The sequence below is a fragment of the Malania oleifera genome, chromosome 1, assembly GCF_029873635.1.
Source record: "Malania oleifera isolate guangnan ecotype guangnan chromosome 1, ASM2987363v1, whole genome shotgun sequence".
NCBI classification, from domain to species: Eukaryota; Viridiplantae; Streptophyta; class Magnoliopsida; order Santalales; family Ximeniaceae; genus Malania; species Malania oleifera.
The window spans coordinates 2,954,363-2,978,404 of NC_080417.1; the positions used below are offsets into that span (position 1 = coordinate 2,954,363).

A 24,042-nucleotide genomic window follows, 5' to 3' on the forward strand; every position below is an offset into this window, starting at 1 on the left:
TAGCATCAAGATTTATGAAGTATTATTATTATTATTATTATTTTTTGAAATATTATTATTTTTCAGGAATGGGAGATGCTATCCTTCATTAGATCTCTGAAAAGCAAGCTACGATCTTCAAATGCAGTTGCTTTAATAACTTTTTTGCCCTCCCTTCTTTCACCTTCCTTCTCCAAAAGATGGCAGCATATGGCTGATACCTTGCTATCTGTGAGGGCAATCCATGGTATGGTTCAGCCTTCATGCCTAGTTGATTTTCACCTTTAGTTCATGTCAGAGATAATTCCCAGTTATTGGTTATTTCAGATGAGGACAAGGAATTGGCAAAACTTCTCACTGGTTACCAGGACATGGTTGGTCTTCTCAATGTACACAAAGTAGCACGTATTAATACGCAGGTATTTGAAAGCTCTGGCTGAATCTTATAATAAACTATCTCTCTTTGCACTCGATGTTTGTTCATGCTGTCCAATGTACACAGGAGTACACATGTGGAGATTTTACATGCACATGCTCGCATCCATGCACCCAGCTGTAGGCTGTTGAGCTTGGGCTTTGAATTTTAGCCTGTGACTACTGCGTTTGCATTTTTTTTGCAATTTGGATTTCGGGGCTTGTAATTATGTATCCTATTGTTTTGTTTTTTCCCGAAATACGTTTTTATGAGGCATCCTGCAGATTGTCATTTTTAACTGGAATCCGAATTCCTTGGGTTGGTTCACCTTGTCTGCAGGTTCCTCTAATTCCAGAGGCAGGTACGTTCTCCATAAAGTTGCAAAAACGAAGATCTTTGGTTTTAGAATGCCTCAATCAAGCGCCCATAGATGCCTCAAGTGGGAGTTCGTATGCAAAATCTAGTGCTTGTTCCGAGTCCTCAAAGACTCGGGCCCTCGACTTCTAGTTCTTATTAATAATTATTTACACAGAAAAATATTTGATTGTCGATGACCGTGTCTCTTTTTCAATCATAGAGGGGTTATTTTATTTTATTATATTTTTTTGATTCCATCTTATGCATTTTTGTGGTTGCATTGTGGAAAATTGGAGCAGAAAATAGTAATGTATTGGCGGTTTCATTTGTATAAGTGATTTCTATTTTCCAAATTCAAATGATCACTAGATAGTCTTGCACTGTTTTATTTATTTATTTATTTTTTTCTGAGCAAATAATAATTTTGTCACATTGTAAGATCTTGGGTAGAAGGGCTCGTTCAGCTGTGGTAGAAGAGAAGCTGGAGATCCAAGTTCAAGAAAATAAAGATTTTCTTTTATTTTAATGTCGAATATTATAGGAATAGTGGTCTATTGTTTTCAAATTTATTTTAATATTTTAATTATTATGGTTTTATTTTGTAATTTTAGGTTGATTTATTCATTAGAGTTTCTTATTTTAATATCTTGGGTATTGTGGCATGTTTTCTATATTCAAAAAACAGAACGGTGTTTTATAATGAGGGTTTGTGATGATACAAACTCACGCAATACGGCATCAGCGGGTGTAAGCGTGTGAAGCTACACCCACTAATGCCGTATCACGTGGGTCACATCATTATGAGCTCGCGTCATAAAGTATTTTCTTTTTGAAAAGTAAAGTGCTCATCAGTCACTATAATGTATGAATAGTAAACCGGCACAATATGTGGTGGTTTTTCTCGATCGACCGATGCAATACTATATACTATAGGTTAGTATCATTTTGAATAAAAATTCTCAAGATCATTCTTGCAGATGGTGCAAGTGTGGCAAATTCTAACCTCTGGAATATCGAATGTCTAATTTTGCTTTAGTAATTTGAGCATCGAAGTGGCTAATTCTTGGTGATTGAAACTTTTATTTTATTGTTATAATGCTTAAAAAATGATTTTTTTTATAAATTTCATTGTTTGTATATATATTTTTTATCTATTGGATGAAATACTAAGAAATATATAAAAAATAATTGTTATTTCTATTTTTAAATTTTCATTCCTTTGAAAAGATTGATGAGTCGTAGGATTGGTTAGGACCACTCTGTCCTCAAATCTACAATTAATTTATTCTAATATGATTAAAAATTTTTAAAAAACCAAATATCAGTGATGTGTAAAAATTAAATTTTTATTTATTTATTTAGAATATTTTTTATTTCCATTCTAACTTTCTTTAAAAATCAAATCCCGATATAAATATGTTATGTGAATGCCAAACGATTAACCATGCTCAGGATAATTGGAAATTTGGGATTGTAATCCCAAAACTCAAATCGTAACCATTAGTTAGGAGAACACTTTGAGATTATTTTTTAATTGCTAATGCATGCAATTAAACCAGCTAAATTGTGCTTAATAAAATTAATTTTACTTGAACAAGTGTCTTAATAAATTTTCTTTTTACCATTGAAAGATAAATTTTAAAAAATTTTAGGCCTCGCAGCGGCTTGCCAAGTCATATATCAAATTCTGGAAGAGGAGCTGTAAGTTTTTCTTTCCTTTCATTCATATTTTCTAAGCTTCAAATGGGATGTTATTATTTCTGAATTTCAAATGAGACCTATGAAAATTCTAAAAAAGAAAAAAATATTATTTTAATATGATTTAAAATTTTTAAAAATTAAATATTAATTGTGTATAAAATTAAAATTTTGTTCATTGATTTGATATATTTTTTTTTTATTTTTTCTCACTTACCTTATACTAAACATTAAAAATTGAAATATTTTATGTTTTTATTTTCTTTCATTTATATTTTCGAATTTTCAAAAGGGATTTTAAATGAGAACTATGAAAATTCTAAAAAATAAAAAAAATTATAAAAATTATAAAAATCTATGCACGTCTTGCACCAAATACAATATGAAGAAATAGAAAAGAAAGAAAATTAAATCAAATGTTTCTTATGCATAAAATTAAATTTTTATTCATTGGTTTAGAATATTTTTTATTTCCCTTCTTACTTTCTTTAAAAATCAAATTTGAAAAAAGTGGATTTCTTCATATTTTTATTTTCTTTCCTTGGTTTTTTTCGAGTTCTAAACAAAGGATTATGATCTGTTCGGATAAAAGATTTTGCTTGAAGAAAGGGAAGAAAAAGAAAATAAGGAGGGAACACATTTTCCATTATATCTTCCTTCTATATTGAACATTGTTAAAAATGAAAGTTTGTGTTATTATGATAAAAAATTAGGAAAAATCAAATATTAATTATGTATAAAATAAAATTTTTGTGAATCAATTTGGTATATTTTTAAATTTTCTTTCTCACATTTTTATTTATTTATAACTAAACATGAAAATGTGGATTCTTTAATAGTTTTCTATTCTTTCCTTATGGTCCGTTTAGACCAAGAATTTTGGTGGAGAAAAAAGAAATGAAAGAAAAATAAGGAGAAAACTAATTTTCTATTATATTTTTCTCTCTATATCAAATAACACTAAAAATAAAATATGATTTTAATTTGATTAAAAACCTTTAAAAATTAAATATTAACTGTCTATAAAATCAAAATTTTGTTCATTGATTTAGCATTGTTTTTATTTTCTTTTTCACTTTCCTTATAATTAAACATTAGAAATTGAAATATTTTATGGTTTTCTTTCCTTTCATTCATATTTTATGTTTTTCTTTCCTTTCATTCACATTTTCTAAGTTTCAAACAAGATTTTAATATTTTTGAATTTCAAATGAGACCTATGAAAATTCTAAAAAATAAAAAAAATTATAAAAATCTAAGCACGTCTTGCACTAGATACAATAAAAATAAATATTGCCCCCGAGCATATGGTCAGGTGGTAAGGATTTGTCCCTAAAGGTCGCTTCCAACGGTAGATCTAGGGTTCGAAACCTATTGCTTGTATCGTACATTTGGATTTATCTTCTACATATTGGCGTAGGCGTGAGATTAGTATGACGCGTAAGCCTTGAAACTTGGCATATCCAAAAATAAAAAAAATTAGAAGAAATAGAAGAGAGAAAATTAAATCCTCTCTCTCCTCTTTACGCTAATATCTTACATTATTAGTCTGAATGATTGAACATGACATCACGGATGACGGATCTAACTAAGACAGCAGAGGAAAAGGAGGACTCCACATAAGCTCTTCTCTTGGAGTCAAACTAGGTAACTCAATTACAAATTTTCTTAGCTTCATTTATATATACACACATCATAGCTTCCGCCATAACCAGTTCGCAGCTAGTGTTCCCATCATCTCTCTCTGTGTCTCTAAAAAGACTAATTGAAGAAAGGAGGAATACTAATGGCGAAATCAGCAGAACAAGAGCAGCAGCAGAAGGCCTTTGGATGGGCAGCCAGAGACACATCCGGAGTTCTCTCTCCCTTCAACTTCTCCAGAAGGCACAGTTCTGATCTCTACTGTTTTTTCTTTCATTCATTCATTCATTCATTCTTTTAGGTGGAATTCGGATTGGTTTGCATGATCAGAATCATAATATCAACACTCCATTAGCATCTTAATTACGATTTTAGATTTCACCCACTATTTTTTTTTTTAATCTTTCAAAACACTACCTAATGGAGTGAACTTTCCAGCCCCAATGGAAAATATGCACGCTTTGAGGTAATAAAAATAGCCAGTCTACTGTTACTTAAAAAACCATTCCTAGAGTGACAATCCATCAACCCTAAACCCTGAAAAAGCCATGAATTAGAATGCATAGAAACAAAAATCCATCTGTTCGGACATTACCTTCCCACCCCTTCACCTCCTATTTCCCCCTGCAGACACCGGCGTATGCTCACAGTAACCATGGGATAGGTCTTGCCATTTAATTAAGTTGTTCATCCGTGATTCAATGCCTCCGGATTTTCATTAATTTGTATTCGTAATATGGTGCAGGGCAACAGGGGAGAAGGACATTGCATTCAAGGTGCTGTACTGTGGGATTTGTCATTCTGATCTTCACTCTGTGAAGAATGAATGGGGCACATCTAAATATCCTCTTGTCCCTGGGTACGCACACTATCCCTATTCCTATTAGTTTCTGTTTTCAGAGCTCTCTTTTCAATGAAGCACTTCAAATTTTCAATCATCAGAATAATTAGTTTGATGCTTCGAATTACTATATTGTCAAACATCACAGGCACGAGATCGTGGGAATTGTGACAGAGGTAGGGACGAAGGTACAAAATTTCAACATCGGAGACAAAGTAGGTGTGGGGTGCATGGTTGGAGCTTGCCACTCTTGTGATAACTGCAAGAATGATCTTGAGAACTATTGTCCCAAAACCATACTAACCTATGGTGGTATCGATTGTGACGGAACCACCACATACGGTGGCTATTCTGACATTATGGTGGTTGATGAGCACTTCGTAGTTGGGATTCCAGAAAACATGCCTCTTGATGGTGGCGCTCCTCTCTTATGCGCCGGGATCACTGTGTTTAGCCCCTTAAAGTACTATGGTCTCAACAAGCCCGGTATGCATGTTGGTGTGGTTGGTCTTGGTGGTTTAGGGCATGTAGCTATTAAGTTTGCTAAGGCCTTTGGACTTCATGTTACTATGATTAGCACTTCGCCCCACAAAAAGAACGAAGCCGTTGAACATCTCGGTGTCGACTCATTTTTGGTTAGTCGCGACCTCAACCAAATGAATGTAAGTGGCCTTAAACATCAACATGTTAAGTAACATGAGTGCTTATAGGAATTATTTCTAAACAATTTGTTTGTGGTGGACAGTCTGCAATGGGCACATTGGATGGCATCATTGATACAGTCTCTGCAGTTCACCCTCTCCTACCCTTGCTAGGGCTGTTGAAGTCCAACGGAACCCTTGTCATGCTTGGCGTTCCAGACAGACCGCTTGAGCTTCCGATCTTTCCTTTGCTTTCGGGTAAGTAACAAATTATATATATATATATATATATATATATATATATATATATATATATATCTGTGTGTGTGTGTGTATGTTTGTGCATGTGCGAGATGCCATTATAGATCAAATGGAAAGCATAATGGAGATAATACGAAAATCTTTTTTATAAGGTTATGAAGTTGCTTACGAAGTCACCCACATTGTGGTGGCTTATTTATCTTTCACTCTTTCCCTTTCTTCTTTTGCACCATTGGCAAAGCATGTTAAAACTCAAATTATAACCCTAATGATTCTCTAACATTTATGAATCGTGGAATGGCAGGGAGAAAGTTGGTGGGTGGAAGTGCAATTGGGGGAATGAAGGAGACACAGGAAATGATTGATTTCGCAGCAACACACAATATAACAGCAGATATCGAGGTTATTCCAATGGACTACATTAATACTGCCATGGAACGCCTTGAGAAAGCTGATGTTAGATATCGTTTTGTTATTGACATCGGGAACACATTGACTACAAACTAATCAACACAACTACCTCGACTTAATTCCTAGAAAATAATGGATTGTGTTCTATGAAACTCTCTTTCTTCCTGTACTATTTTGGTTTTAAAAAAATTTCGTTGGTATTACTAGAAGAAACATTGTGGTGTTGTTGTTGGAATTAACTTTAATCCATAAATCTAATAACCCAAGATCATCATGTTATTCAATTAAGAAAACTAAACGCAGAACAAATACCTGAATCCATATTAAACGCGGAATAAATACCTAAATCCATAGATGTGTCTAAATTGATTGTCTAACAGCCTTTAGCGGAGAGTTTTGATCTTCCACAGTCAAATCCCTGAGTGTCTCACTTGTGTTCTTCTCTTTAGATGGGGAAAAGAAAGAATGTGAATGTAAGAACCCGAGCCATGATATATGGATTTAATTAAGGAAGAGAATGGTAAAATGGTAATTGAGCAGGCTTCATCGACGAAGGCCCTTTACAACTCGGTGACGAATTTCAGGTGATCGCCGACGAGGAGAAGCCGAGAGGTTTCAAAAAATCGGGAATCTCAGGCTCATTGACGAGGCCATCGTTTCATCGACAAACCATCTTCTTGGTCTCGTCGACGAAGTCGCCATTCGTTGACGAGGTCGGCTGAGTCAAAGGGCTATAAATATCAGTTTTCATTACTTCTCAACTAAGAAATCTAAAAAACTCTCTCTATCTCTCTAGAAACTTGAAATACTCTCTCTCTCTAGATTTCTTCGCCGTACGTTGCTGGAATCGTCGATCCGACATTACCACGAGGATCGGGGAAGGATTCTCTACAAGATTTACGATTTGCTATTTAGGAGCCATAGAGTTTGAGATTGGTCGTTTGGGGAAAGGTAAGGGGATTCTATTTATGTCGGTTATTTTTGAAATCAGACTCAGTAGAACTGTGGTTCGCGGCCCTACGTGCGTTTTGGTTACTCATTTGGTGAAATCTAACGAGTAAAATTATGGGTTTTTCATGTTATAGTTTTGGGAAAAGGGGGAATGGGCTGCATCTCTAGTTTTGTTGGAAAACTGTAAATATATTGTGATACATATATATATATATATATATATATATATATATATTGCGTTATAGGGATGGCCGTGCCTTGACTTATTTGAACTGTATATGGTTGGAAAATCATAATTTTGGATTTACCAAATAGGTGTGGTTTGTTTGGTTATATGAGCATGCATGGTTGTGTTTTGTTGAAATGCAATAGGAACTAGGTTCCGAGTTGTTCCAGGTATTGAAAAAGTGTTAGACTCTATATCCGAGGGCATAAGCCTTATTAGTTGATCACCGAAGGGTGTGCATCCACCAGTTGTACCGGTACGATGCCATGGGAGTTTGGGACTACGCCATGTGCCGGGGACGTCGTGTAATGTGAGCCAGCTTCAGGCCGAAGGGAGTGATGACATCAGGTTGCTTGATTATGTGCATGTGCGTGTGCGTGTATGCACTATACTGGAACTGTTTTGTGAAAATATTGGAATTGCATTTAACTGTGTATGTTTTGTGTCATGATAACGCTCATATACCTCACACCGATACAACCTGGATCTGCCTTACTGGAAGGTGTCTTACCCTTGGTGTACGTACATATTTTTCAGGTCCTTTGAGTAACTGAAACTAGCGTCCTTGAGTTGGGAGCGTAGTGGTCGGTGTACTGTGAGAGGTAGTTAGGTATGTACTAGGATTGTATCGGGTGGTCTTTTGTGGCTTTGGCTAACACCCGAGTTGTATTTTGTATTATGGATCCTAGTTTCTTTTGGTTAGACTCTGGTATGGTACTGTATATGTATAGAATGACCTTTTTCCGATGTGTATATGGTTTTGTATTTGGATGTGTATAGGGTGCCTGGGAACCCCACGGGGTCGGACCCTCATTCATTATGGTGTATCATGGATGTTTTGTATGATACATAGACATGTTAGGTTACTATTTGACCCCTGGGTCTCATTATCGGGTTTGGGGCGTGACAACTTGGTATCAGAGCCAGGTTGTTAGGTTTTGTAGACTTGGTTAGGTATAGATGTATGTACATACTAGGGTATAGGATGTTGGAAATGGGTAGAGTAGGGCAAGGGTTGTTTTGTTGCTAGTCAGGGACTCATTGGTGGTGTTCCGTGCTTTTCCTGGAATGAAAATTTTAGAAAAAACCTGGCAAACCATTGATGATATTCGTGTCGGTGTGATAGGATAAGCCTGGACCTATGAGGTGGTAGTTAACATTATTAGTTGTAGATAATTGCGTTAACCGTACTTGTTGTAGGAGTACTAATAGGTTTCTATCGTATTTTCAGAATGGTGCCCAAGGATAATAACTTAGAAAGTGGCTCCGAGGAGACTGCGAGTGATGAGTCTCCATTAGTGCCTTGAGATTTGATGAGGCAGGTGATGCGGGAGATTGGGCGGAGTGTTAGGAGATGTGAATGTTCTCCTACTACTGTGAGGTGTACTATCAAGAGGTTCACACATATACACCCTCCGACATTTTTTGGAGAACCCGATCCGATGGTGGTTGAGGACTGGATCGAGAAGAATGAGAGAATTCTAGAAGTCCTCCACTACACAGATAGACAGAGAGTCCTATACGCTACCTTCCAAGTGTCTGGGGAGGCGGGGCGTTGGTGGACTGCAGTGAGTCTATTGGAAAGGTAGAGATCTGGTGTTTCAGAGATGTCTTGGAGTTGTTTAAAGGATTTGTTCTCTGAGAGATACTTCTCGGTCTCCATACGCGATGCTAAGGTGGATGAGTTGTCTGCTTTGACACAGGGAGATATGACGGTGCAGGGGTATGCTGCTCGATATATATAGCTATCCCATTTCATGCCGTGTTTGATCTCGAGCGAGTATGAGAAGACTCGGAGGTTTGAGAAGGGCTTGAGGAAGGATATCCACAGGCTAGTGGGTATGCTTCAGATCTACGAGTTCTCGATTTTGGTAGATAAATCCATGGTGATCGAGACCGGCATCCGAGAGGATGAGGTGGATTAGGAGCCAAAGAAGTGGCCAGTACCTTTTGGTTCTCAGTCTGGATCTCGTCAGGGATTGTGGAAGAAGAGGAACAGGGGCTCAGGTCACCGTTAGAATACCGAGCATCAGGATTCTCAAGCGAGCCAGCCTGGTGATCGTTGTATTAGGTTCCACAGATGGCATAGCGGTGAGTGCCAGCCGTTTGGGGGTAACTGCTACAATTGTAGCCAGTCAAGTCACATGGCTCGAGATTGTCATGTGCCAAAGAGGGGTACGCCTGTTTCAAGTCAGAATTGGGGAAGTAATTAGGTACCCCGGGGAACATATCAAGCGAACACAACTCTGACAAGGGTTTACTCATTTACTCCCGCGGATGCTGAGCATTCGGGGAATGTGGTGACGGGTATTATATTGTTACTTTTAAATAAAACTATGGTTTTATTTGATTTGGGTGCGACCCACTCCTTTATATCTACTAACTTTGTGAAATTGTGTGGAGTGGAGACCCAAGTCATGGAGGAAGTATTATCTATAGCTACACCATCTGGGAGTGTATCATTCTATAGGAGGATGTTAGGAGACTGCCCAGTGATAATTCAGGGAAAGTTGTTATCGACGAATCTTGTGGTATACGACATGTCGGGGTTTGATATCATATTGAGGATAGATTGGTTCTTCTCTAGCTATGCTGTGATCGACTGTTATAGAAAGGTGGTAGTGTTTATACCTCTTGGGGAGCAGGAGTATAAGTTTGTAGGATTGTGTGTGCATTCGACGCCACAGGTTCTATCGGCACTACAGGTGAGGAGATTTCTCTTGGACGGATCTCAGGGGTACCTAGCTTGCGTGAGGGAAACACCGCACGATGAGTTGAGGCTTGAGGATATTTGGGTAGTCAGCAAGTTATCGAATGTGTGTCCAGAAGACTTACCCGGTTTACCTTCGGATCGTGAGGTTGAGTTCGTGATAGAGTTGCTGCCTGACAAGACACTGATCCCTAAAGCTCTGTACCAGATGGCCCCAATGGAACTTCAGGAGTTGAAGGAGCAGTTGCAGGAATTAATGGATAGGGGCTTTATTCGACCTAGTGTTTCGCCTTGGGGAGCTCTAGTTTTGTTTGTAAGGAAGAAGGATGAGTCAATGCGCATGTGCATTGATTACCATGAGACTAATAAGGTGACTGTGAAGAACCATTATCCTTTGCCTCGTATCGATGATCTCTTTGACCAGTTGCAGGGGATGCAGGTCTTTTCGAATATTGACCTACGGTTAGGGTATCATCAGGTGAGGGTTAGATCTGACGATGTTGCGAAGACTGCTTTCCGAACCAGATATGGTCACTACGAGTTCTTAGTCATGCCTTTTGGGTTGACGAATGATTCGATAGTATTCATAGATCTTATGAACAGGGTTTTCCATAAGTACCTGGACCAATTTGTAGTGGTGTTTACTAATGATATTTTGGTATACTCGAGGAGTTCGGAAGAGCATGATGGCCATCTGAGGTTGGTATTGCAGATTCTGTAGGAGAAGAAGCTGTATGGTAAATTGAAGAAGTGTGAGTTCTGGTTGAATCAGGTTGAATTCTTAGGCCATATGGTATCTAAGGGCAGTATCTCAGTTGATCCTAGCAAGATCGAAGCTGTGGTTGACTGGGTGAGACCAAAGAATGTTTAGTAGGTTTGAAGTTTTCTAGGACTAGCAGGTTACTATCATCGGTTTGTAGAGGGATTCTCCAAGTTGTCTGGGCCTCTGACTCGATTGACTAGGAAGGGGGTAAAGTTTGAGTAGACCAGTGATTGTGAGCAGTACTTTTAGGAGTTGAAGCACTGGTTGGTTACTGCTCCGGTCTTGACCATTCCTTTTGGGGATGGCGTTTTTGTGATTTATAGTGATGCGTCTCTGAAAGGTCTGGGATGTGTGCTTATGTAGCAGTGTAAAGTAATTGCATATGCTTCTTAGTAACTAAAGGAATACGAGAATAATTACCCTACGCATGATCTGGAGTTAGCTGTTGTTGTATATGCACTGAAGATCTGGCAACACTACCTGTATGGTGTGCAATGCGAGATTTTCAATGATCACAAAATCCTTAGGTACTTTTTCACGCAGAAAAAGTTGAATATGAGGCAATACAATGGCTTGGGCTGATCAAGGACTATGATTGCACCATCAGTTATCACCCAGGGAAAGCTAACGTGGTAGCCGATGTGTTGAGTCGGAAGTCAGAGCATGCGACAGTATCTACAGTTGTAACTCAGCATCAGATTAGATGGGATCTAGAAAACCTTGGTATAGAGTTGGTGTTTGGTGATCATCAGGCTTCTATTGTTAGTTTGGTTGTCCAACTGACTTTGTTTCAGCGTATTAAAGCCGCACAGGCTAGTGATGTGGAGTTAGTGGAGGTTGTGGAGAAGGTACAACCGGGGTTGGCTGCGGATTTTAACATCTTTAAAAAAGGTACGTTGAGGTTTGAAACCAAGTTATGTGTTCCGAACGATGATGAGATCAGAAGGACGATTCTGGAGGAAGCGCATTATTCTTTGTATACAGTACATCTGGGTAGTATGAAGATGTATTGGGATTTGCGCGAGACCTTTTGGTGGAGTGGTATGAAAAGGTAGATTGCTCAGTTTGTTGAGCAGTGTCTGACGTTTCAGCAGATGAAAGTTAAACATCAGAGGCTGGCAGGTAAGGGGATTCTATTTATGTCTGTTATTTTTAAAATCAGACTCGGTAGAACTGTGGTTCGCGGTCCTGCGTGCGTTTTGGTTACTCATTTGGAGAAATCTGATGGGTAAAATTATGGGTTTATTATGTTAAAGTTTTGGGAAAAGGGGCCTAGGAAATGGGCTGCATCTCTGGTTTTGTTGGAAAACCGTAAATATATTATGATATATATATATATATATATATATATATATATATTGTGTTATCGGTATGGTCGTGCCTTGACTTGTTTGAATTGTATATGGTTGGAAAATCATGATTTTGGATTACCAAATGGGTGTGGTTTGTTTTGTTATGTGAACATGCATGGTTATGTTTTGTTGAAATGCAATAGGAACTGGGTTTCGAGTTGTTCCAGGTACTGAAAGTGTGTCCGAATTTATATCCGAGGGCGTGTGATATCGTCAGCCATGTTTGGCAAGAGTGTCTAGCTCTATATCCGAGGGCGTGAGCCTTATCGGCTGATCATCGAAGGGTGTGGATCCACCAGTTGTACCGGTACGATGCCATGGGAGTCTGAGACTATGCCATGTTTCGGGAATGCCGTGCAATGTCGGTCAGCTTCAGGCTGAAGGGTGTGACGACACCGGATTGCTTGATCATGTGTGTGTGCGTGTATGCACTATACTGGAACTGTTTTGTGAAAATACTGGAATTGCATTTAACTGTGTATGTTTTGTGTCTTGATAACACTCATATACCACACACCTATATAACCTGGATCTGCCTTACTAAGAGGTGTCTCACCCCTGCTGTACGTACATATTTTTCAGGTCCTTCGAGTAACTGGAACTAGCGTCCTTGAGTTGGGAGCATAGTGGTTGGTGTACTACGAGAGGTACTTAGGTAAGTACTAGGACTGTATCAGGTGGTCTTTTATGGCTTTGGCTGACACTCGGGTTGTATTTTGTATTATGAATCCTAGTTTCTTTTGGTTAGACTCTGGTATAGTCTTTATATGTATAGAATAACCTTTTTCCGCTGTGTATATGGGTTTGTATTTGGATGTGTGTAGAGCGCCTGAGAGCCCCACGAGGTCAGACCCTCATTCATTATGGTGTATCATGGATGCTTTGTATTATACAAAGACATGTTAAGTTACTAATTCACCCCTGGGTCCCATTATCAGGTTTGGGGTGTGACAGTGAAAAACTGTTTTGATTTGACTTGGGAACCATAACCCTATTACGTTTTCTTTATTTACTAGGTTAATTTTAGAAGCCCATCAGTCCTGAATTAACTTAGTATTGAGTTTCTACACATTGCATAGCCCATACCCAATAAATGTTAAAATAGCCTAGTAACATAAGTGATTTTAAATATGTGAGCCCACAATAGGAAATTAAAATTTCCTAACAATCTCCCACTTGGATGATACATAAATATTGGAAATAGTTATATTACCAAACCTTAAGTATACACGATATGGGTATTATTCTTATAACATCTCCTTAATTCAATATTTCATCTTATATATTAGTATGGGATCAAAGCGGCATTCGTTACATTCATATTCGTAACTAAACCCATCAATGGTCACCACATTAATACACTCAATGACATAGATCAAGTATGGACGTGTAGCATGGTAATATGCATGCTCCTTAACTTTAACATGCATATCCCAATTGGTCCTACCTTTTTTCCTTATGAGATCAACCTTAGTTCATTAGTCCTTCACACTTCCAAAAGGAAGATAACATTGAGAGTCACAAATACATAAAAAAAAAAAAAATCATTTATTACTTTATTTCTGCAGAAAATAATCCAAAACAAGCGTCTACAAGAAGGAACCAAAAAAAAAAAAAATACAAACTCCCACTAAACCACAACATCGTCAAACAAGACGACACCCATACAGGTAATGTGCTCATGAGACATGTAACGGCCCGACTCGCCACGTGGGGCCCGGGATGCTACTTTAGTAATGTCTGTGTACCTGATACTATATTCATTCTATAAATGTAGCGGAAATAAATAATACATTCTCCAAAATTCATTACTAGAGTTTTAACTACTAACATATATAAAAGTCTCCCGATATCCATATTACATTCCAACCAAAAAAAAAAAAAAAAAACAAAGGGAAAACTAACTCAGTCTGTATGACCATGTTACATATCCAGGAAACTTCACACTTAACTTAAATACAGTAGAGTTTTTACAGACACTCACAAAAACTAAACTGACTATCACCCCGCCCCGGAGTTCGATATACTCAACCTCGAGATGGTCCTAAAAAAAGATGATTTGTATATTGGGGTGAGACACTTCTCAGTAAGACAGATTAAGTTAATATCAGTGTGTGGCCAACATGAGTTTTAGTGTATACAGAAAACATCCCATTTTCCATTTAACCAAAAATAGCATTTATACAATATACTCACTCTACACTGCTGAAAATACCCCTTTTCGTTTCCATAGTATAAACCATTTTAGTAAATAATAACACCATTTAGATAAATTAACATATATGGGTAAAAGACACTCCCTGAGACTAACGACATGCTTAACCCCCATGACGGGTGGTGCGGCCCAAAGGCTGGATTTAGCCTTGGGGATCAACCCAGACAAAGTCAAAGTATCCATCTGCTAATACACCTGCAAGCATCTGCAACCCAGTTGTAGGTCCGATTGCCTTACCACTTCCTGGTTCGGACTCCAGCGAAGGTACCACCTCTATGTAGGCTAATCAGCTGAAACCACCCTACCTCTCAATACAGTGTGGGTGCACATGGCCAAATAATAATTTCCTAACAACGGTACCGTGCTCACAATTGGTCCTCAGGGTTCTTAAACCATATCATGCAATTTAAGTAGTAAAATTGTAGTATAAATTTCATTTCGTATAAAATCTGCCATTTCACAAAACCCGGCCTGTGGCTGTCAAATAAACCCGGCTCTCAGCCATCATATACAACTTGGCCCTTGGTTGTTAAATCCGCCTCTCAGCTGTCATATACAACTCGACCCTCGACCGTTAAATAAAACCAAGTATTTTGCAAAGGCAATTCTAGTATTTTCACAAACAATTCAGTATTTCATAACCATACCCAAATTCAGTTATACCATAATTCATACCGATTATTCACCTGCCACACAATTTCAATATTTGAATATAGCCATTTTAACAGCCAAGAAAACACAGTTTCAAGTTTGCAAGATAAAACCCAGTTTTCCACCGTTCGTTTTATCCAAAATACCATATCATATATTTTAATTTATTAAGTCCACTTTGAACGGTCGATTTTCAAAATAACCCTTGAAATCATAAATATACATATACATATATATATATGTATATATATATATGTATATATATATATATATATGTATATATATATATATATATGTATATATATATATATATATATATATATAAAGCAGATTAATCGGTTCAACTTTAATAAATACCTAACTTAACTTAATCCTCTTACCTGTTTACTGAGAGAGTTATTACGACGCTTCTAAAGTCTAAACCATAGCGACACGGGCTCCAAAACCCTGAAAACACATTTCCCCAGTTCAAACAACTCCACCCCAGAATAATAATCATTAAACATCCCTAGGCCCATACACCCCATTTAATTAGTTAACTGCTAAATAAATAACCCATTTCTACCCTTACCTCAACTTTGGAGTGATGCTTAAAAAACCCCAAAATACGATTCCGTTCCAGTGAACTCATAGAGAATTGCCCCCAGATCCTTGTGGTGACATCCAATCGTCGATTTAGACGACGAATGAAGAGAAATCGAAGAGAGAAGGGCGAGGTTCGCAGGTTTAGAGAGAGAGAGAGAGAGAGAGAGAGAGAGAGAGAGAGAGAGAGAGAGAGAGAGATTTGATTTATTAATCAAGAAGTAATTTAAAACCTTTTTATAGGCCGTTGACTTAGATGACTTCGTCGACAAAGTGGAGCATTCGTCGAAGAATTGTAGAAGAACATTCGTCGATGAAAGCAGGGTTTCGTCGATGAACTTTAAGCCTGAAATTTCTTGTCACACGGGATTTCTTCGTCGATGACGCTTGAACTTCTTTGACGAGTCATAGAGGAAAACTCATCGACGAAAATAGGGGATTCGTTGATGAGTCCTACTGCTTTGTTCTTTTAAATTTCCCTCCCTTCTTTCCTTCTTTCCTTCCTTATTTATTTTCTTTTATTTCCCGGGTTCTGGTTTCTATAATATCCTCTTGTTATAAAAGTTTCGTCCTTGAAATTGCTACCTTTTACCGATCACAACCTTAGCGTACGATCCATCTCTACAGAAGAGTCGATAGCCCCCCACATAACGGTCCCGTCCCAAGTTTATTAAATACCTTCACTTATGGTGGAGGAATACCGCGACTACATACAATATCTTGGGAGATTACAATATCAAACAAAACTCTCCAAAAGAACATTCATATACTAAATCGTAACTAATTGATAAAACTAACTAAATCTACCTTACCTAACCTTTAAACAAAACCAACACTTACCTGTACCACTGTACTGATCTGTCTAGCGCTATACCTCTTTGAAAAGCTGTCGGTACTTCTAGCACATTTCTATCTCTAATTCCTAAGAAGCCTCCTCCACTACATGATTACGCCACAACACCTTCACTAACGGTATATCCTTAGCACGTAGTTCCTGTATTTTTGGATCCAGAATCTGAATTGGTACCTCCTCATATGCTAGAGCATCCCAAATCTCCAAAGGCTCATAACTTATCACGTGCAAAGGATCTAGCATGTACTTCCTCAGTACTGATACGTGGAAAATATTATGAACTCTAGACAATACTGGGGGTAATGATTACGTACTAAAACTGCGTAATTAGGCATCTTAATCCGGGCATTATGACTTTTATTTTTAATTAAATGTATAATTACATCCAATATTTTAAAAAAGTGTCCTATTTATCATTTTTGAGTTTTATTTGACAATTTATGAATTTTTGGTAATTTTTTATCGCAGAAAAATTCCCGGGAACTAAAACCGGCACCTATTCGTAATTTGCACATAACTTTTTTGCCAGAACTCCAATAGAGACGATTCAAATTTTTTGAGTAAAAGAAAACGATTATCTACAACTTTTGTGTTTTGAGTTTTGGGAAAAATGGGCTCCAAGAAGGCCAAAATTGGCTATGATTTCATTGAACAAAAAATGAACAAAAAGAAAAAAAATAATAATGAAAGTGTGACTTGATGTGACCCGGTCATGCATGGCTGGGTCGGGTCAGATTAATGGGTCCTAGGGCTGTCTCCCTTTCCCCTTTATTTATACATTGCTTTCCCCTCTTTTCTAGTGTGCTCGGCGCACCAACTCTCTCCTCTCTCTTCTTTTGCTTCTTTATTCTTTTTTTCATTCTCCCTTATTCCCTCACCCTACTCCCCTCTCTTCCCCTCTGTTTTTATTTTATTTCTCTCCTCTCCCGAGCTTTTTCTCTTCCCCTCTGTTCTCTCTCCTTCTCTTTCTTCTCCTCCGTTTTCCCTCACACTAGCATATCTATACGGCCCCCTTTGCACAGGCAGCCCTCCATCAACCACCTGAGAGGCCACACAACTCCAGCAGTCCCCGAGCTCCTCTCCAGCAGTCCCAAATAAGCTTCCTCGACAACCAGCAACCAGAGCTACCAAAGGGACTTCACCAGCTGCTTGCCAGAACCCGTAGCAGCCACCCTACTCCGACCACACAAGACCCAGCTGCTCCCCACGACTCCCACGATAGCAGTCTCTCTCTCTCTCTCTCTCTCTCTCTCTCTCTCTCTCTCTCTCTCTCTCTCTCTCTCTCTCTCTCTCTCTCTCTCCCTTATGTTTCTTTTATTTATTTACTTGTCTTTTTGAGTTATTAATTAGTTGGGATATAATAAAAGTTTGGTTTTTTTTTTGTTTATGTAAATTTTCTTTAATTGTTGAATATTGTTGAGATCTTTAATTTTTATTAATGTTATTTATTTAATTAGTTTCTTTCAATCAGCGGTAGATTTAATTTAATAGGCTAAGTCCGATTTGATTCTAAAAAATAAAAATAAAAAATTTTTTTTGTTTTTATTAAATTGGTTGTTTGTTAAAGTTTGTTTTAGTTAGGATCGGTTTTACCCAAGTTCGTATTTTTATTTTTCGTTATCGTTCAAGCTTAGATTTTTGATGTGTTTGCATTTTGGTTCGAGTTCTTGATTTTTGTTAAAGTCCTGGTTTTTAGTTTGTGCTTTGAATGTAATTGAGTTTCCAGTGTGTGTTTTAATTCCATGTTCAAAGTTACCATTTCTAGTTAACGTGTGTTCCAATGTTTCCTTGAGTAGACTAGGGTTTCCCGTTTTTGTTCTTTAATTCACTACATGTTAATTTTAGGACTTTAAATTATGTGTCATTTAATTTGTCAATAGTGAAATTGAACAAACTTGAAAATCCCGAATCTGAAATGAGTTTAGTATCTTTTTGTTTTTGATTGGAAGAACATAAAATTTGAGATTAAAACGCATTTCCTGAGGAGACAATCTAGCCCTTGGGTTGAGTATTACATGACATAACTCCCATACTTCGGATAACTTCCGAGCTGCTCATTTTTCGAGTGAGTCAGGTAACACCACTCGATAGGCAACTGGACCAATCCTTTTCAGGATCTTGAATGGCCCAATATACCTAGGACTCAACTTGCCTCTCTTCCTAAACCTCATCACCCCTTTCATCGGAGCAATCCTAAAAAATATCATATCACTAATCTCAAAATCTAGCACCTGTTAGCGAGTATCCACATAGCTCTTATGTCAACTTTGTGCTGCTTTAATCCTCTCCCTGATAAGCTTGACCTTTGCAGAGGTCTATTGAACTAGTTTTGGCCCCAAAATATGCCGCTCGTGTAATGACCTGCTTAATTAACTGATTTTTTTTTATACTAATTTACATGCTCTGATACCATCCTGGGAAAAAGAAACTCAATCATTAACCTAAGCAGCGAGAAGCATAAATCACATAGACATTATCATTTGAACATATATATACAATATTACACAATACCAGAGTACTACATGTTTCCCAAAAATATATACATATCATTGTTTCCCCAAATTACCGTAAGCTAACTAGGGCAAATACAAAAACCCTCCACTGTACTCACTTTGATGACAGGGCACTACAGATGCCCTTCTATTTGCGAGCCTGATCTGCTCGCCTACCTGGATCACCTGAAAAATGTTTCAACACTGGGATGAGCCAACGCTCAGTAAGAAGAAATATGCTATTACTAGTGTGTGGCAAATGAGCTACTATATATATATATCATGAAATATGTTTTCATATAAACATGAATAAATGAGTACAAAAGTACAGTACAAATAATAAAATACACCACCCCTTTTCCCTATTGCTTAACATAACAGTATTATGGTTATAATTCAAAGTACTTCTAGTGTATATAAGTATGGTCCCTGTTTCTGTAAATCCATACGTATGTAATAATAACTGAAACTGTTCCCTGTGGCTATCTGTGTGTCATGACTTGCCCCCTCAGGACAAGGTCGTGCAGCTCGTAGGTTGGATTTACCCTGGTTGGCCAACCAAGAATAAATCACTGAACTCCATCATTCGATCTGCCCACCTCAACCCATATCTGGATGGGGAGCCTAATCTCTTCAAGGGCCTAGGTGATCAACCTTACCACGTATTATCTAAATAGGTGGTTGCACTCATAAAATAACATAATATCTGTAGCAACGGTACCATGCTCTGTAGCTGCAAGTTCAATAGGGTCTGATATCATATAATATATTTCTATACATATTTATCTGATTTACAATGATTTTGGAATACTGAAATAATCATGATGCTGCATAAACTGTAACTGTAGTTCATACGTAATATTGAGAACTGAATAATCATAATACTGTCTTCTGCGTAATCATAATACTAAAACTGCATAATCATAATATTGAAACTGCATTATCATAATACTAATATTCGTGTAATCCTGGTACTGAGATTCATAAAATCATAGTATTGAAATATCGTAAAAATCAGAATATTGAAATATCGTAAAATATACATTCGTACTATATTCATAATCAAAAGCCACACGATACTATAATACATAATTTTCATCAATTAATGAACTACATAATATTTTAAAAATGCCTAGCATAACATATTTCCCTTACCTAACTACTGGAAAGCCCCTAGGGAATACTAGCCTAACACCCGCAGGGCCTCCTACAAAACACCCTGAAACCAACATATTTCAGAACACAATATCAGTATTTTTCAACTTACATTATTTCCTATAACTACTGTAAGGCCAAAAATAGATTAAAATGTCTTACCTTGAATTTGTAATGAAATCCAACTTTGTTTTCTTGACGATCCACTCTGGCAGACTTGTAGAGAACTCCACCAGGAGCGTCGTGGTAGCTTCGGATCGTCGATCCGGTGACTGGCAGGGCCGGAATCCAAGAGAGAAGGGAGAGGGAGACGTAGAGAGAGAGAGAGAGAGAGAGAGAGAGAGAGAGAGAGAGAGGAGAGAGAGAGGCGCGGTGAAAATGATAATATTCCCGAGTTTCCACTATTTATAGGGTTAGGTTCGTCGACGAGACACGTCACTTCGTCGACGAATCCTTCAATAAATTCGTCGATGAAATTCAGAGAAGCCCGAACTGTCTCTCAGTATTTTCTCGTCGACAAAGCCCTGTATTCGTTGATGAAATTCTTTAAACCTTCGTCGATGAAACCCTGTGTTTGTCAAAGAAGCCCTGGAAATTTTCTGAAATTTTTATTTCCTTCAAAATGCAATGTCGTCGACAAACACACGACCTCCTTCTATTTTTGTATCTATTTTCTCTCTCTCTTATTATTATTAAAATGCTATTATTCTTCAGGTCACTACATTCTCCCCTCCTTATAAAATTTCATCCTTGAAATTTACTATATGAATCTCTATCTATACTTCCATCATTCTGTAAAGAAAATGGTCTACTTATTTTATTACTTGCCCTCACTTATGGTGGAGGAATACCGTGGTTACATGAGTGGTTCTAGGAAATTACACTTATGAAAGTAAAAACTATCTACTATCCAAGATCAATATATGTACCTGCAAAAGAAACTTATCTAACTATTATACTTTACCTGGGTATCTCTATTCCTCTTGAAACAACTGCGGATATCTCTGTCTAATCTGCTCCTCGAGTTCCCAAGAAGCTTCCTCTATGGCGTGATTCCTCCACAAAACTTTAACTAACTGTATTTCTTTAGTGCGTAAAGTCTGGACCTTTCTGTCCAAAATCTATATTGGTACTTCTTCATATGCCAATGAATCCTTAAGCTCTATCTCTGCATAGCTAATGATGTGGGTTGGGTCTGGGATGTATTTCCGTAACATGGCAACATTAAACATGTCATGAATACGAGCCAAAGTTGGTGGCAAAGCTAGCCTATAGGCAACTGACCCAATTCTCTCAAGTATCTCAAAAGGGCCAATATACCTAGGGCTCAACTTGCCATTCTTTCCAAACCTCATAACTCCTTTCAGAGGAGCTATTCTCAGAAAAACATGATCGCCTACTCTAAATTCTAGTTACTGGCGGCGAGTATCTGCATAACTTTTCTGCCGACTCTGTGCTGTACTGATCCTATCTTGAATAAATCGGACTTTATCACATGCTTGCTGAATTATCTCCGGACCCAAAACTCGCCTTTCACCTACTTCATCCTAGAAAAGAGGAGATCTACATCTCCTACCATACAATGCCTCGTAGGGTGCCATGCCGATACTAGACTGATAACTATTATTATAAGCAAATTCAACTAGCGAAAAAAGCTGAATCCAGCTACCCCTAAAATCTAGCACACAGGCACGAAGCATATCTTCTAATACCTAGATGGTTCTCTCAGTCTGACCATCGGTTTGAGGGTGAAAACCTGTGCTGAATGCTAACTGAATCCCTAGTGCCTCTTGCAAACTCCTCTAGAATTGTGATGTAAAACGTGGATCACGGTCTGAGACTATGGATACCGGCACTCCATGGGATCGAACAATCTCCTGTATGTAAATCTCTGCTAACCTGTTCATAGGGTAGCTGACTTTGATAGATAGAAAATGCGCTGTCTTCGTTAATCTATCAACTATCACCCAAATGGCATTCTGTCCATGCAATGCTGGCGGCAGCCCAGTAACGAAATCCGTGGATACGTGGTCCCACTTCCACTCGGGAATGAAAAGTGGCTGCAATTGATCAGCCGGCCTCTGGTGCTTAGCTTTAACCTACTGGCACGTCAAACATTACCCCACAAACTCTGCTATCTCCCTTTTCATGCCACTCCACCAGAAAGAATCTTGCAGATCCCTATACATTTTTGTACTACCAAGATGAACAGTGTATAGAGATCTGTGTGCCTCCTCTAAAATTGTCCTCCTAATGCTAATATCTGCAGGCACACACAATCTGGTGCGAATTCTCAAAGCCCTATCGTCAGAAATACTAAACTCTTCCCCCTGACCATCCTGTACTCTGGCTATCACCTCCAGTAACTCTGGATCATCTTTTTGAGCAGCTTTAATCTTCTCATATAATGTGGGCTGTATAACTAAACTGGAAATAAGCGCTTGAGAATCATCCTCCACTAACTCCAGACCGAGTCTTTCTAAGTCCATCTGAATCGAATGTTGAATTACTGCTGCTAGCTGTGCTGTATCTCTTGATTTACAACTCAGTGCATCAGCTACCACATTTGCTTTACCTGGGTGGTAACTGATAGTGCAGTCGTAATCTTTGATGAGTTCCAACCATCTCCTCTGCCTTATGTTCAACTTTTTCTGTGTAAAAATGTATTTTAGGCTCTTATGATAAGAAAATATCTCACACCTCTCACCATAAAGGTAATGCCTCCAGATCTTCAGTGCATGTACAACCGCAGCCAATTCTAGATCGTGAGTAGGGTAGTTCTTCTCATATTCTTTCAGTTGTCTGGAGGCATACGCCACCACCCTACCCTGCTACATCAACACACAACCAAGCCCTTTCAAGGATGCGTCACTATAGATAACATAACCATCGCCTCCTGATGGAATCGTCAGAACTGGTGCAGTGACGAGCCACTGCTTTAATTCCTAGAAGCTCTGCTCGCATTCTTCATTCCACACAAATATGACATTTTTCCTAGTTAACCGCTTGAGAGGACCTGATAAGGCTGAAAACCCCTCAACAAAACGACGGTAATAACTTGCCAGTCCTAAGAAGCTCCTGACTTCCTGCACATTCCTCGGCCTAGCCCAATTTACCATTGCATCAATCTTGCTGGGATCCAGTGCAATACCGTCCCCTGAGATCACATGGCCTAAAAATGCCACCTTCTCAAGCCAGAACTCACACTCGCTAAACTTAGCATAAAGCTTCTCCTCCCTGAGAGTTTGTAGCACCTCCCTCAAATGCATGTCATGATCCTCAAAACTCCTCGAGTACACCAGTATATCATCAATGAAAACTACTACAAATTGATCTAGATACTGGTGAAAAACTCTGTTCATCAAGTCCATGAACACAGTTGGGGCATTTGTCAGACCAAACGGCATAATGAGGAATTCATAGTTCCCGTACCTGGTCCTAAAGGCTGTCTTCGCGATGTCCTTTGCTTTTACCCCGAATCTAAGGTCAATCTTGGAATATACCCGCGTACCCTGAAGCTGATCAAACAAATTATCTATACGGGGTAGATAATATTTATTCTTGATAGTAACTTTGTTTATCTCCCTGTAATCAATGCACATCCTCATGGACCCGTCTTTCTTCTTTACGAACAATACTGGAGCTCACCATGACGATACATTGGGTTGTATAAATCCCTTGTTCAACAAATCCTGCAATTGCTCCTTTAATTCTCCCAATTCAGCTGGAGCCATACGATACGGGACCTTAGAGATCGGCGCAGTCCTTAGAGGTAAATCTATAGGAAAATCTACCTCGCGCACAGGAGGCAACCCTGGTAACTCCTCTGGAAAAAAATTTAGAAATTC

General features: G+C 38.2%; 2 protein-coding genes across 13 annotated transcripts in view; both read left to right on the forward strand.

Annotated features, from left to right (window-relative positions):
- Window positions 1–1,123, forward strand: part of LOC131153740 (elongator complex protein 4) — a 36,380-nt gene extending 35,257 nt beyond the window's left edge. For 9 of the 12 annotated variants that reach the window (XM_058106228.1, XM_058106219.1, XM_058106225.1 and 6 more), the window contains 3 exons: window positions 67–226; window positions 307–398; window positions 734–1,123. In XM_058106228.1, coding sequence (XP_057962211.1) covers window positions 67–226; window positions 307–398; window positions 734–901 — 420 coding nt within the window. In that variant the 3' untranslated portion in view covers window positions 902–1,123. Of the gene's footprint in view, window positions 1–66; window positions 227–306; window positions 399–481 lie in introns of all 12 variants that reach the window. The other 3 variants (XM_058106242.1, XM_058106247.1, XM_058106238.1) reach the window with 1 other exon arrangement.
- A 2,906-nt stretch (window positions 1,124–4,029) lies between these two features.
- On the forward strand, window positions 4,030–6,457 carry LOC131153794 (probable mannitol dehydrogenase). The gene is made up of 5 exons (XM_058106255.1): window positions 4,030–4,333; window positions 4,836–4,949; window positions 5,080–5,593; window positions 5,677–5,830; window positions 6,138–6,457. Exons 1-5 carry the CDS (start codon window positions 4,236–4,238, stop codon window positions 6,338–6,340), a joined length of 1,083 nt encoding a protein of 360 aa, XP_057962238.1. The 5' UTR covers window positions 4,030–4,235; the 3' UTR covers window positions 6,341–6,457.
- The last annotated feature ends 17,585 nt before the right edge of the window (window positions 6,458–24,042 follow it).

Bases quoted from the DNA above. Each gene is read 5' to 3' on its own strand.
- LOC131153794 (XM_058106255.1), top strand. From the start codon at position 4,236: ATGGCGAAATCAGCAGAACAAGAGCAGCAGCAGAAGGCCTTTGGATGG. The intron at 4,950-5,079 runs GTACGCACACTA...CAAACATCACAG, and splicing joins AAATATCCTCTTGTCCCTGG to GCACGAGATCGTGGGAATTG. The intron at 5,594-5,676 runs GTAAGTGGCCTT...TGTGGTGGACAG, and splicing joins GCGACCTCAACCAAATGAAT to TCTGCAATGGGCACATTGGA.